Genomic DNA, 14382 nt, shown 5'->3' on the forward strand with positions numbered 1-14382 from the left:
TTGCAAATTAAAATCCTAAAAGTTGAGAACTGGATAAACTATTCTATGTTCAATGAATTACAAAAGTTAGGAAGTTCATAATGCAAAAGAAATAAACTAAAGAGAGCAACCTTTCTCAAAGTTGGATCCACGTACCTGTTATAATGTGCCATAGTCCCAAGGATCAACAAGTTCCTTATAGGAATGCTTTTTATTTCCATTTTCATTTTATTTTACATCTAAAATTAATATTCTAAATATTCTGGATGATTCCTAGTGCAATGTAATTTCTGTGAGGGCAGAGCCTTTTTCTTCTGCATTCACTGCTGTACCCCCACTCTCTAGAACAGAGCCTGGCACAGAGAGGTATCTGGCTGCCACATAGAAGTATCTTGTAGAAAAACAAATAAATAACTAATTTCTGCAACATGACTTTAATGCCCATGATTGTCTTAAATTCACACTGGCACTAAGTTTTACTGATTTAATTGTTTAAAAGCTAAGGAGAAAAAGGAAAAGGTAGATTAAGTAAATTATATATTTATACTTAGTGGAGTCCAATGACATCCCAGTTTGCTGTATAAATGAATAAAGGAAATTGGTTAAAATGTTAAGTCATGACATGGCACTATTAACTAGGTATGCCAAATTCAAAGAAACCCACCCACCCCATAACAGACAGAATCAAATGAGATTTCCAATAGATTATTTGGTTTAAGCAAAACAACATTATCCAGTTTTTTAAATTAAATTTTAGTTTTGTTTATATTTAATTTATTGATTTCCTTCCATTCTATAGAAGTTACAAGCATTAGAAATGTATGCTTAATTTTATGTTCTTAAGTATTTACATAATTTACAGTAAATAATTTAAGCCAACAATAAGAGTCTAAAATACTTTCTCCTCCATAAGTTGTCTTTTTATATTATTGACGTTTTAAAACCAACAAAGTACCATATGATTTCACTTATGTGTGGAATCAAATGAACAAAATAAACTAACAAAATTGAGACTCATGGATACAGAGAACAGACTGACAGCTGTCAGAAGGGAGGGCACTGGGAGCTGAGTGAGAAGGGTGAAGGGATTAAACAAAGGTAAAAAAGAAAGACTCATAGACACAGACAACAGTACTGTAATTGCCAGAGGGAAGGGGGGCGTGGTGGGGAATAGTGGAGGGTAAAGAGGGTATAAAAGGTAATGGAAGGAGACTTTACTTGGGGTGGCAAACACACAGTGCAATATACAGATGTACAATTGTATATCTGAGGCACGCGGCGAGAAAAAAGGGAGGACCCCGCTTCAACCCGACCCGCAGCCTCAACCGCAACTCCAGCCTCCAACTCGGCAACCCTGGCCGCGCTGGGGCAGCTGGATAAAAAGCAGACCAGAACGGCAGTGGAAGCTCTGTTGGCACATTCCAGGTCCAGGAAAAACGCGAATGGATTGCTTTTGAATGAGAATGAAAATTTCTTTTTAATGGTATTGTGGAAAATTCCAAGTAAGGAACTGAGAGTCAGATTGTCCTTGCCTCATGATATTCGGTCAGATTTAGCAGATATCTGTTTATTTACTAAGGACGAACCCAATGTAACTCCTGAAAAGACGGAACATTTTTATAAGAAGCTTCTAAACAAGCATGGAATAAAAACCATTTCTCAGATGATCCCCCTCCGAACTTTAAAAAGGGAGTATAAAGCCTATGAGGCCAAGCTCCGCCTCCTGGGTAGTTTCGACTTATTCCTTTCATTTTTTTTTCTTTTTTTTAATATATTTTATTGATTTTTTACAGAGAGGAAGGGAGAGGGATAGAGAGTTAGAAACATCGATGAGAGAGAAACATCGATCACCTGCCTCCTGCACACCCCCTACTGGGGACGTGCCTGCAACCAAGGTACATGCCCTTGACTGGAATCGAACCTGGGACCTTTCAGTCCGCAGGCCGATGCTCTATCCACTGAGCCAAACCGGTTTCGGCTCAACTTATTCCTTTCTGATGCAAGAATCCGGCGGCTCTTACCCTCACACCTCGGGAGACATTTCTATTAAGAGAAAGAAAGTTCCAATACCTGTAAATCTTAAAGCCAAGAATCTTTCCAAAGAGATCAACTCATCAATAGGTGGGACTGTCTTAAACATCTCTGAAAGTGGTTCTTGCAGCACTATCCGCATTGGCCACACTGGAATGCAGGTTCAGCACATCCCCGAGAACATTGTTGCTGTCACCAACAAGCTTTCACAGAAATTGCCAGAGAAGTGTGAGAGGGTGAAACTCTTGTACGTGAAAACTGAGAGATCAGTTGCCCTTCCTCTCTTTTCTTCATTTGTCAGCAGTTGGGATGAAGCTAAAGGAGTGAACATTTCTAGTCTGAAGAAACAAGAAGCAAAGAAATTACAAAAACAAAAAGAACATAAAAAGAAACAAAAGGAGAAGAAAAGAAACAGAAAGCCTATGAAACAGAGCAGAAAGTCTACATCAGCCCTACCTTCAGAGGAGACGGCCCCTAAAACTTGTGGTTCTCCAGTGAAGGGTCCTGGACCGCAGAAGAAAGAGACCCCTCAGCCTGAGAAGAAAGACACCTGCAGAATAAAAGCCCAAAATAAAGTGCACGTTGAATCTGAAGAAGACATTCCATTACTGGTCCCAATAGGAGAAACTCCTGCCAAAGAAAATGTAGAGGTGCAAGAACATGCCACAGGAGAGAAGTCTGCAGTAAAGAGTCCGGGTTCCAACCCTCCTCGTGGGAAGAAGAGAAAGGCCTTTCCAGCTTTAGAGATGCCGAAAGCACCGGAGCCCAAGACCCCAGTTAAAGGCCCAGGGAAGAAGCCAAGAGTCAAAGAAGAAGTGGAGAAGCAAAGAAACTCACCTTTGAGGAAAAAGACCCAAAACAGACACCCAAAAAGCCAGAGGCCAAGTTCTTCACTACAGCTAATAAATCTGCAAAAAAAGCTTCCCACACCCCCAAACAATGGCCCCAAAAACCCAAAAACCTAAAGTCAGTGACTTGACCAAGAGGAAACATCAGAGCTGCCTGGAAAGCTTTTGAAAAATACCCAGGTCCTGACCCCTGTCACAACCTTCTCCAAGAGTGAGACCTGCATAAAACCTCACAAGTGATTCTGGTGTATCGTGGGTATAAGAACCAGTAGTTTGAATCAATTTTTTAAATTGTTCTTTCATGTATTAGCTAATATAATAGAAATTACAGTGCTTTTATTAAAGTGTAACATTTGCTTCTGAGTAAACTATTCCGTATCTTGTTAGTTTTACTTGAATGCCTATGATATGACCTTTTCCTTTTCTGGCTCCAGAACAGTAGTTTGTGCAAACATTTCCAAAGCTTGTCTTCAAGTCAGTGGTGGGCTCACTGCATGCAAATCAACTGTGGAATTTATGGAACACCTCAGGTTTTTTGGCCCATCATGCTGAGCTGATATATCTCAATGGGTCTTAGGTGGTGGTTGGCCAAGGTTATAACCCACTGAGTTAGCATATGTTTGGAAAATTAACATGGCATCATTTATAAAGGCACCAAATTGATTCCTGCCTTCTAGAGGCAACAAAATACTTCCTTCAGCCTTCCAATCTTCCTCCAGATTATTCCTCACCCTATATAGAGTTACTTAGATTTGGCACCTCTGTGATAGGAAACCTGGAAGTGGAGACTATTAAATTTGGGTGATTGTTAAATATATGCTGACTTCTCAGGTGCACAGCCTTTCAGTGGATATGAGTTGGGGTACACATCACTAGTAGGAAGTGATGGGTTCACTGTAGTATGGGAAGGTCAGCATGAGACATGCTTCCGAATATCACCTGGTTCAGAAACAAGGAATAAAACTTGAGATGGTTCTTGGCAAGTCAAGTTGAGACAATTGTTGGCTTTTTAGCCCCACAAATTAAACTAATGTTAACTTTTTAAATCATGAAAGGCTCTAATATACAAAAAAATTTGTAGGTTCACTGCCCTTATAGGCTTTTAAAAATGAATAGAAGTGTGTGTTGTAGGGGTGTAGCTTAACTGAAACATTTTCCATGGAGACTATGTTCTGTGGGAAGGCGTTCAGGTAGACTTGTTTCACTTACTCAAAGGTGAAGATTTAAGTGCTGTTTTGCATAGGGCAAAGAAACATAATCAGATAATGTGGTTTATGTGACAATTTTCTGGGGTTTTAAGGTCTTCTAATTCCATCCTCTTCTAGCCAAGTAAAAGATTTGTAGCACCAAGTGATTTTTACATATAGACAATTCTTAAAAGTAGGTGTTGTGTTTTTGTGTATGTTTTTTAAAGAATTTTTATGAATTTCTTTAAGCCAAACTAATGACATGCTAGGAAACAATCTCAAATGCTCCCTTTTGTTTTTAAGACTTAAAATGTTTAGAGCAGTTTTAGGCTCATAGCAAAATTAAGGTAGAGAGATTTCCCATTTCCCCCACCTGCGCACATGCACAGCTACCCCCACATCAACATCCCCCAACCAGAGAGGTACGTTTACAACTGATGAGCTTACCTCGACACATCACTATCAGCCGAAGTCCATAGTTGACATTAGGGTTCACGCTTAGTGTTATACATTCTGTGGGCATGGGTAAATGTATAGTAACATGTACCCACCATTATAGTATACAGAGTATTTTCACTGCCCTAAAAAGTCACCTGTGCTGCACCTATCCATCCCTCTCACCCCCCGCCCCTCCCCCCCAGAGCCCCTGGCAACCAACCACTGAGATTGTTACTGTCTATAGTTTTGCCTTCTCCAGAATGTCATACAGTTGGAATCACAGTATGTAGCCCTTTCAGACTGGTTCTTTCACTTAGTCATATGCACTTAAGATTCCTCTATGTCTTCTCACGGCTTGGTAGCACATTTCTTTTTTGTGCTGGAAACGAAATAATATTGTCTGTCGTTTTTGGCAATTATTAATAAAGCTGCTAGAAATGTCCAAAAAAACCCACAAAACAATTGCATACCTGAAACCTATATAATATTATTAACCAATGTCACTCCAATAAATTCAATAAAAAAATTAAAATCAATAAAAATAAAATTAAATTAATAAAGTAATGTAAATGGTGATCAAAAATTAGGAATTCAAATCCATTTGGTAAAATACTGTAGTTTTGTGGAACCATTGTGGTTCCATTTTCATTTATAAGTGTGGCATTAACTTGAAAAGTATTCAGCAGAATAATTTTATTAATCATAAGTTTAAGAATCTGAAATAACCTGGAAAAACATCCAGTCCAACCCTTCATTTCATAAGTGAGGAAACTCAGAGGCATTATGGTGACTTGCCCAAGGTCACCTAGTAAGTCATGGTAGGAGTAGGCTGAGGATCTAGATCTAGTTATTGCATTCACTGAAAAATGCCACGCATTATAAAAATACCTCTTAATGATAATGATGCTTTAACTCAACAGCCTATTGTTCTTAAATTGATTCTTGGGCACTGGTCTTGTTACATTCTTTAAGTACAAAGAAAAGCAGCATACTGTTCTGGATTTATACAATCAGATTTGAGGGCTGACATTATTGTAATTACGTGGTCCTTGAGTCAATGGCAGTGCATCAACCATTAAAATCAAAAGCATGTAAGGAAGCAGGAAGATCTTGGCAATGCATAAATGCACTTAGGAAGAAAAGTCAAATTTAAACCTATCAAGCTTGGCAGTTTTCCTTTAAGAGAGCACAGAAAAGCTGCTGCGGCCTTGAAAATTAAAACTGTGTCCTAAATAAATGAGAGATGCTGCAAATATGAGGAGCTGAGGAAAGAATAATAAGCAGTTGAAGCCTCTGTACATCAATCAGGGTTTTTAAGATACACTTGGGATCCCGTGTAATAGATGAAGCATTGGAATGAATAATAAGACCAAACTATAAGAATCACTCTCGTCTCCTTATCCTAGGCTCAGACCAATCAGTGTGAATAGTGCACAATTTATATTTAAATGTGAATTTCAAAACTATGATTTCCAAATAGCAGATGGTAATTCAGTTAGAAACATGATCAAAAGAAAGATTCATTTTGTTTGCTTTAAAGGTTTTAGCAAACAGGGGGAAAACAAAGTTTATACTGGTCACGAGTTTCAAAAGGTGCACTGGAAGCTGTGGACTTCCCGTAGATATTCTAATCAATTCAATTCAATTCAATGAAGACCCTAACTCAGTGGTCGGCAAACCGCGGCTCGCGAGCCACATGCGGCTCTTTGGCCCCTTGAGTGTGGCTCTTCCACAAAATACCATGTGTGGGCGCGCACATACAGTGCGATTGAAACTTCGTGGCCCATGCGCAGAAGTCGATTTTCAGCCTGGGCAAGTCTATTTTGAAGAAGTGGTGTTAGAAGAAGTGGGGGTGTCAGTCGGTCGGGCGACGGGAGACACAGCGCAGGCTGGCCGCGGGATACGCAGTGTAGGGGAGGCGCGCGCGATTCATGCCCCAGTTGAGTGAGCCAGTCAGCCAGCAGTCTCATGTGCAGTGGTTAGTGCTAGTCATGTCCACAAATCGTGCGCGGGTGACAAAAGTACCTACTCGAAGCATAAAGTTACCAGTATTTTTCCAACCAGCTGCAAATCCTACAAGTATTTTTGTCATCAATTTAAGAATTGTAATTATTTTGTGTTGGTGGTTTTATTATTATATAATGAAACTTTTTTTAGGTGCCCTGTTTGACATGGCTACAAAGAAGAAGCAAAGAAAAACGGAAGACGAAAACCATGAATTTAAAGTTGAATGGACCCAGACTTTCCTGTTTATTCAAAACTTGGCCTTCCGACCTGTCTTATTTGTCAGGAAAAATTGGTGCATAATAAGAAATCACATTTGGAGAGACACTTTACAACTAAACATGTGTCATTTAGTACTAAATATCCTGTCGGTGATGCAAGGAAGAAAGCAATTGAGGAACTTCAGAAGAGTCAAGAAAAATCAAGTTCTGTATTTAATTACTGGATGCAATCTTCCAACAATGTTAATATTGCAAGTTTTGTGGTTAGTCAAGAGACTGCTAAGAGAGGAAAACCATATACAGACGGTGAATACATAAAAAGTTGTTTTATAAATGCATCTGAAGAGCTATTTTGGGATTTCAAGAACAAAGCAGATATTCTAAAAAAAAATTAAAGAGTTACCATTGTCTGCTAAAACAGTGAAAGATAGAACAGTCAAAATGTCTTCGAATATAACTGACCAGCAAGTCGAAGATCTTAAATTGGTTTCAGCTTTATCAATAGCAGTTGGCGAGTCTTGTGACATAAGTGATACAGCGCAAGTTTCACTTTTTGTACGATTTATTTCATCTACAGGTCCTAAAGAAGAACTTTTAGGATTATTGCCACTCAAAGGTCAAACACATGGAGAGGATATAGCAAAGGCTGTAATTGAGTGCATTGAAAAACATCATATTCCACTCGATAAAATTGTCTCAATTTCAACAGATGGGGCGAAAAGTATGACCAGAGTAAGAAACGGGTTTGTTGCTATTTTGAAAGAAAAAATTAATCACGAAATACTTACTACCATTGCATCATTCATCAAGAAGCGCTTTGTATGCAGACATTTCCAGAAGAAATTTGCAAAGTTATGGAATTGGTGATTAACATTATCAACTCCATTATAGCTAAAGCTCTTAATCATCGCCAATTTAAAGAATTTTTAGTTGAAATGGAGAGTGAGTACGCAGATCTTCTGCTGCATAACAAGGTACGTTGGTTACCAAGAGGAAACGTTTTGAAACATTTCGCTTCCTTATTAACAAAAATTAAAGCATTTCTTCTTGAGAAGGGTGTTCACTATCAGTGGAAAGTCACTACGAACGATCAGTGGATCAAAAATTTTATTTTATGGTAGACTTTATGTCTCATCTAAATCAGCTTAATCGTAAACTACAGAGGAAAGGAAACACAATTTTTTCGATGTTAGAAGAAGTTATTTCATTCGAAAACAAATTATCTCTTTTTGCTCAAGATTTTGAAAGAGAAACTTTGATTCACTTTCCAAGCCTGTTGAAACATCGCCAAGAAAATAATTCTGATATTGACACTTGCTATTTCAAAACAACACTTTTAAATATGAGGGAAGCTTTTCTCAACAGGTTTCAGGAATTCAGAAACAGCAAAGCGACATTAGCCTTTGTTAAAAAACCTCTTAATGCTACATAACAGAATTAAATTTTTCTCCCTTTAATATTGACATTTGCAACTTTGAAATGCAATAGCTGGATTTAAAAAACAAAGAATTGTGGAGCTCAAAATTTGAACGTCTTCGTGCTGATATAGAAATATTGGAGAAAAACAAATGTGAACTTAATTCACAGCACAAGTGGTCTGCTTTGAAAGACCTGGAGAAGGAAGATATGTTGATTTTTAACACCTGGAATAGTATTCCTGGACTCAAATAATCAACTGAAAAAACTAGCATTTGCTGTTCTTTCCTTATTCGGGTCTACATATTTATGCAAACTATCATTTTCAAGCATGAACCTTATCAAGAGTAAATTGAGAAGTCGTCTTATTGATGAGAACCTGAAATCGTGCCTAAAAATAAAAACAACAACATACAAACCTGACTTACCCAAACTTTCCAAGGAGATGCAAGGCCATTGTTCACATTAGTGTTTGTCAGTCATTGTCATGATTTAATTTTATGGATATTGTAAGGTAAATTGTAAGGAATTTAATTTTATCAATAAATAATATCGTTATTAAGTATGATATCAAGTTTTATTCAACGTACCTATGGTTTAACTAAGACTTAAAACTTGAAGTAAAGTTTATTAAGTTAATCTTAGGGAACGTTGTGGAGTGAAAGAAGATGTAGTGTCGAGGATTGAGAAAGGTATGTTGAGATGGTTTGGACATATAGAGAGGATGAACGAAAGAAGATAGACGAAACAAGTATACAAGACGAGTGTGGATGGGAGAGTTGGAAGGGGTCGACCTCAGTGAACGTACCTCAATCAGATTGAGGATGTTTTTAGCAAAGGCCAGCTTAGGAGTACCCTAATTAAGTTAATAACAACGTACCTACCTAAATAGTTTAAGTTTAAAAAATTTGGCTCTCAAAAGAAATTTCAATTGTTGTACTGTTGATATTTGGCTCTGTTGACAAATGAGTTTGCCGACCACTGCCCTAACTGAACCCAAATCCTCTAGTTTATTGCTAAAGTTGTTCTAAATACTTAGAGAATACCCAGCATCAATCCTTTCCCATAGGGGGTCCTCTCCAGGAACAGTTCAGCCAGTAGAAAACATTTTCTACCCTAGCTTTCTTCGCCAGGCATCTTAGGCCTATTCTTATAACTACCATATAGTATATCATATACCCTAGATTTGGTAGAATGGTCTCAATCTCAATTTTCTCTCCCATTATGAGAATCAGGAGTCCCAATGTTTTGGATAGGAAAACATGATCTCCATGACTTGGCACAAAAGGGAACCAACAAGTTCCCCTTAGAGGGTTCCCAAATCTTTCAAGCAATTTCACTTCTGGGTATTTATCTGAAGAAAACAACAAAAAATAACTCAAAAAGATAGATACATGACTACCATGTTTTTTGCAGCACTCTTTACAATAGCCAAGATGTGGTAACCACCCAAGTGTCCAACAATTAATGAAAGATAAAAAAATTGTGGTATTCATACAATGGAATATTATTAAGCCATAAAAAAATGAAATCCTGCCATTTGTGACATGGGTGGACCTCAAGGGCATTATGCTAAGTAAAATTAGTCAGACAGAGAAAGACAAATATCATATGATTTCTCTTATTTGTGAAATTAAAATAAAGTAAAATAAAAATTTTAAAAAATGCATTAGATTCAGAATACACATTTTTGGTTGCCATAGAGGCAGGGGATTAAAGATGGGCAAAATGGTTAAAATAAAAAGGTAAAATAAAATTAAAAAATTGTAAGGCAAAAACTAAATCCAGAGTCTTGACAATGTATTTTTCTCAATGCCCAGGAAACAATTCAAAATTACTTAACTTATAAAGAAAAAGGAGAAAACAAAGCAAAACATGATTTATATTCAAGAGAAAATACATTAAATGAAGGGTGACCTCAGGATGAACCAGATGTTATAACTGGCAGGGAATTATTTTAAAGCAGTTATCTTAAGGCTATTAAGGAAAACATGTTTGTAATAGATGGAAATAGGATAAATTGCATTAAAATAAAAACTATGCACAGAAACCAAGATGGTGGCATAGGTAAACACCTGAACTTGCTGCCTCGCACAACCACTTCAAAACTACAACTAAAAGACAAAACAGACATCATCTAGAACCACAGGAAAGCTGGCTGAGTGAAAATTTTACAACTAGAAGGGAAGAGAAAAGCACACTGAGACTCAGAGGAGCTGCAGAAGTAAAGTGCAGAGATACGGAGATGCACATGCACGGAGAGGGCTGGCAACTGAGTACACAGCTGGCTTTTTCAATCCGCAGGGAGACACAAGCTCCCGACTGCTCTGAACTCCAGTTCCGGGCGAGACTCTGGGGACCCAGACTCATACGGGGAGAAACTGTACTGTCTGGCAGAGGGCAGAAATGGAGGGCAGCTTTCTCTCAGAGGTGCTTAAAGCAATTACCAAGGGACACTGAGACCCAGGGGCCTCTTAGGGCAGGGCTGACAGGAAGCCATTGCTGTTTGCTCCACCCTGAGACTCTGCCCCATCCAAGCTGTGCGCAGAGGCTTTTGCATATGAATGGCCCAGTCCTTTGAAATCTAAACTTACCTATCAAACTGCAGCTGAGTCAGAGAGACCCAGAACTTCCAAAAGAAGGCCCAAGGCCCCACAGCAGCTTGCATTGCTTCACAGCTGGGCCTCATCTGGGCACCTCCAAAACCTAAACAAAGAAGAGGAATCTGCAGATCTCTCTGTAGCTCCTGCTGGGTGGCCTCAGGCAGAGGCTAAATTAGCACCTCCTTGGAGATCCAAGAGCCAGTGTACCCAGGGGTCAGAGTAGGACCATCCAGAACACAACTCCTCAGGTCCATAAGGGACACACACAGAGGGCAGACTCAGTGAGCACCAAAGCCCCACTGAAGCAAGTCTTGCCTCATAAGGGTGTCTTCAGCACAGAAGTTCACCCAGCATAGACACAGGTGATCCTCACAGCCAACTGGCCTGGAGGTCAATTCCTCCCAGTGATACTAACAACAATCAAGACTTAACTACAACAAGACTGTGCACACAGTCCACAAAGGGGTGCACCAAGAGTGTCCACCTCAGGTAACTGGGGAGGCTGAGCCACTGGGCCCTATAGGACACCTAGCACACAAAGCCACTCTGTCAACTCAGGGAAGCAGCCAAAATGCAGAGACAAAGAAACAGGTCACAAATGAAAGAAATGGAGGAAAGCAAACTACTGGATATAGAGTTCAAAACCACGGTTATAAGGTTTTTCAAGAATTTTCTAGAAAAGGCCGATAAATTTAGCAAGACCCTTGAGGATAGGAAAAAAGACCAACTAGAAATTAAGCATACACTGACTGAAATAAAAAATAATATACAGAGATCCAACAGCAGACTAGAGGATCACAAGAATCAAGTCAAAGATTTGAAATACAAAGAAGCAAAAAACACCCTATTGGAAAAGAAAAAAGAAACAAGAATCCAAAAATATGAAGATAGTGTAAGGAGCCTCTGGGAAAACTTCAAGCATACCAACATCAGAATTATGGGGGTGCCAGAAGAAGAGAGAGAGCAAGATACTGAAAACCTATTTGAAGATATAATGACTGAAAACTTCCCCCACCTGGTGAAAGAAATAGACTTACAAGTCCAGGAAGCACATAGAACCCCAAACAAAAGGAATCCAAAGAGGACCACACTAAGACACATCATAATTAAAATGCCAAGAGCAAAAGACAAAGAGAGAATCTTAAAAGCAGCAAGAGAAAAACAGTTAGTTACCTACAAGGGAGCACCCATACGACTGTCAGCTGATTTCTCAACAGAAACTATGCAGGCCAGACGGGAGTGGCAAGAAATTTTCTAAGTGATGAATAGCAAGAACCTACAACCAAGATTACTCTATCCAGCAAAGCTATCATTCAGAATTGAAGGGCAGATAAAGAGCTTCACAGATAAGAAAAAGCTAAAGGAGTTCATCACCACCAAACCAGTATTATATGAAATGCTGCAAGGTATTCTTAAAGAAGAGTAATACTGAAAGGTATTCTTAAAGAAGAGGAAGAAGAAAAAAGTAAAGAGAAAAATTATGAATAACAAATACATATCTATCAACAAGTGAACCTAAAAATCAAGTGAATTAAAAACCTGAGGAACAGAATAATCTGGTGAATATAATAGAATCAGGGGCATAGAAAGGGAGTGGACTGATAATTCTCAGGGGGAAAGAGGTATGGGGGGTTCAGGAAGAGACTGGACAAAAATCATACACCTATGGATGAGGACAATGGTGGGGAGGTAAGGGCAGAAGGTGGGGTGGGAACCGGGTGGCGGGGAGCTATGGGGGGAAAAAGGAGAAACAATTATAATAATCTGAATAAAGATTTATTTTAAAAAAATGAAAAAAAATCAGGACAAATAATAAAAGAACTTCCATATGGGGGGGAAAAAAAAGAAATGAACCCGATTTAAAGTAAGGCCTACATGAAACAAAGCCCACTGCTACACAGTGGGGCTCCAGGTAAATTAGCAGAGGTCATATCCTAGCAGAGCTGTCCTGGCCAAGGACCAGGGGACAGTTAGAATCTATGGGCCTGTGGCTAGTGGGATGTTCCTACCTGAGGTGAGCAGGGATGGTGGGAGAAAAAGAGACAAGGGGATCCAAACGTCAGTGTCTAAGTTCTCCACCCTGTTTGTACCATAGGCTCTATTGCCTGTCTACTGAAGCCATTCTCAGAATAGTTTTTAAATGTGTAAACAAAATACATAGAATTAGAAAACACCAACACAGATTATATTAAAATAAAGGTATAGAAATTTGTTTTTCATTTGTGATATATAAGTATGCATTTTCATTAACACATTAAGTAAGAATTATTTCAAAATAATGTTTTGTAGTATAAGTTAAATGATATTTTAAGACTTATTATTAACTTTAATATGCTAAAAATATATCTGTGATTTATACTGGTAACAAAGTTATAGGTACTACTAACCTACACTAATAAAAGAGAAAGATGCAAATTGACCGTACCTCTGCAACACCCACCAGCCAATCAGGAGTGAGTATGCAAATTAACCCAACAATAATGGTTGGTTAATTTGCATATGCAGGCGCCCAGCGGCCTGGGTCCCAGGAACATCCTTGGGACCCAGGGCACTCAGAGCCTGTAGGCCCCCACTTAGGCCCTGAGCAGCCGGGGTCCCAGAACGCCCCTGGCCATTCCTGGCCTACGGGCCTTGGTGCTGAGTGGCCAGGGGCGGGGCGGCAGAGGCTTGAGCAGGGCCTGAACAGAGCTGGGGGGGCCCTGGCCAAGGCGCGGCACAGGCTTGATCAGAGCCAGGGACGCTGCCCAAGCCACAGTGGAGGCTTGAGTAGGGCCTGAGGGGACCCTGGGGGCCCTGCCCAAGCCACGGCGGAGGCTTAAGAAGGGCCTGAGCAAACCCAGGAGGCCTGCCCAAGCTGCAGCAGAAGCTTGAGCAGGGCCTGAGCGGAGCCGGGGGGCCCTAACCAAGCAGAGGCTTGAGCAGAGCTGGGGGGCCCTGCCCACGCCATGACGGAGGCTTCAGCGGAGTGGGGGGCTCTGTCCAAGCCTCAGTGGAGGCTTGAGCAGGCCTGGAGACGGGTGGTGTGCCAGCCTCGGCTTGCCAGCAGTCCTGCCTCTGCATGTGAACTGCAGAGGAAACACCTTTTCTGACCGCTCATTGGCTAAGTTCCCTGTTTGCTACTGGTAATGTTCTTGGTAACTTGGGTAATAAGAATCCAGAAAGGTGATCTAGGGTTTTTCCACCACATTCCTGGAGGAAAAAAACAAAGGTCCACTGCTGGAGGGCTAAGAAATGTCATATCCTGTCCTAGCTGGTTTGGCTCAGTGGATAATGCCTCGGCCTGCCGACCGAAGGGTCCAGGTTCAATTCTGATCAAGGGCATGTACCTAGGTTGCAGGCTCCTCCCTGGCCGGGGCCCAGGTCAGGGCTCATGCAGGAGACAACCAATGAAAGTGTCCCTCTCACATTGATGTTTCTCTCTGTCTTTCCCTCTCTCTTCCACACTCTCTACAAATCAATGGAAACATATCCTCAGGTGAGGATTAAAAAAAAAAAAAAAGAAATGTCATATCCTATGAAAGACACATCTTGAAAATGCCTAAAGAAAGTTATCATTTTTTCATGGTGAAGGGACTGGAGTCTGTGTTGAAAACACCTTGGTGGCTGCGGTGGCTGGCAGTGACTGCAGCAGTGGGGTGATGGGGCTGGCACCTTC

General features: G+C 40.1%; 1 protein-coding gene across 1 annotated transcript in view; it reads left to right on the forward strand.

Moving 5' to 3' along the window:
* LOC308241300 (ribosomal L1 domain-containing protein 1-like) overlaps positions 1-2989 on the forward strand; it is a gene marked incomplete at both ends in the record, with an annotated part of 130911 nt that extends 127922 nt beyond the window's left edge. The window contains 4 exon segments of the mRNA XM_080654706.1: positions 1251-1717; positions 1964-2026; positions 2028-2849; positions 2855-2989. Of these exon segments, the coding sequence (XP_080510832.1) occupies positions 1251-1717; positions 1964-2026; positions 2028-2849; positions 2855-2989 (1487 nt within the window).
* Positions 2990-14382: the final 11393 nt, after the last annotated feature.

Source organism: Plecotus auritus (genome assembly GCF_963455305.1).
Source record: "Plecotus auritus genome assembly, chromosome: 2".
NCBI lineage: Eukaryota > Metazoa > Chordata > Mammalia > Chiroptera > Vespertilionidae > Plecotus > Plecotus auritus.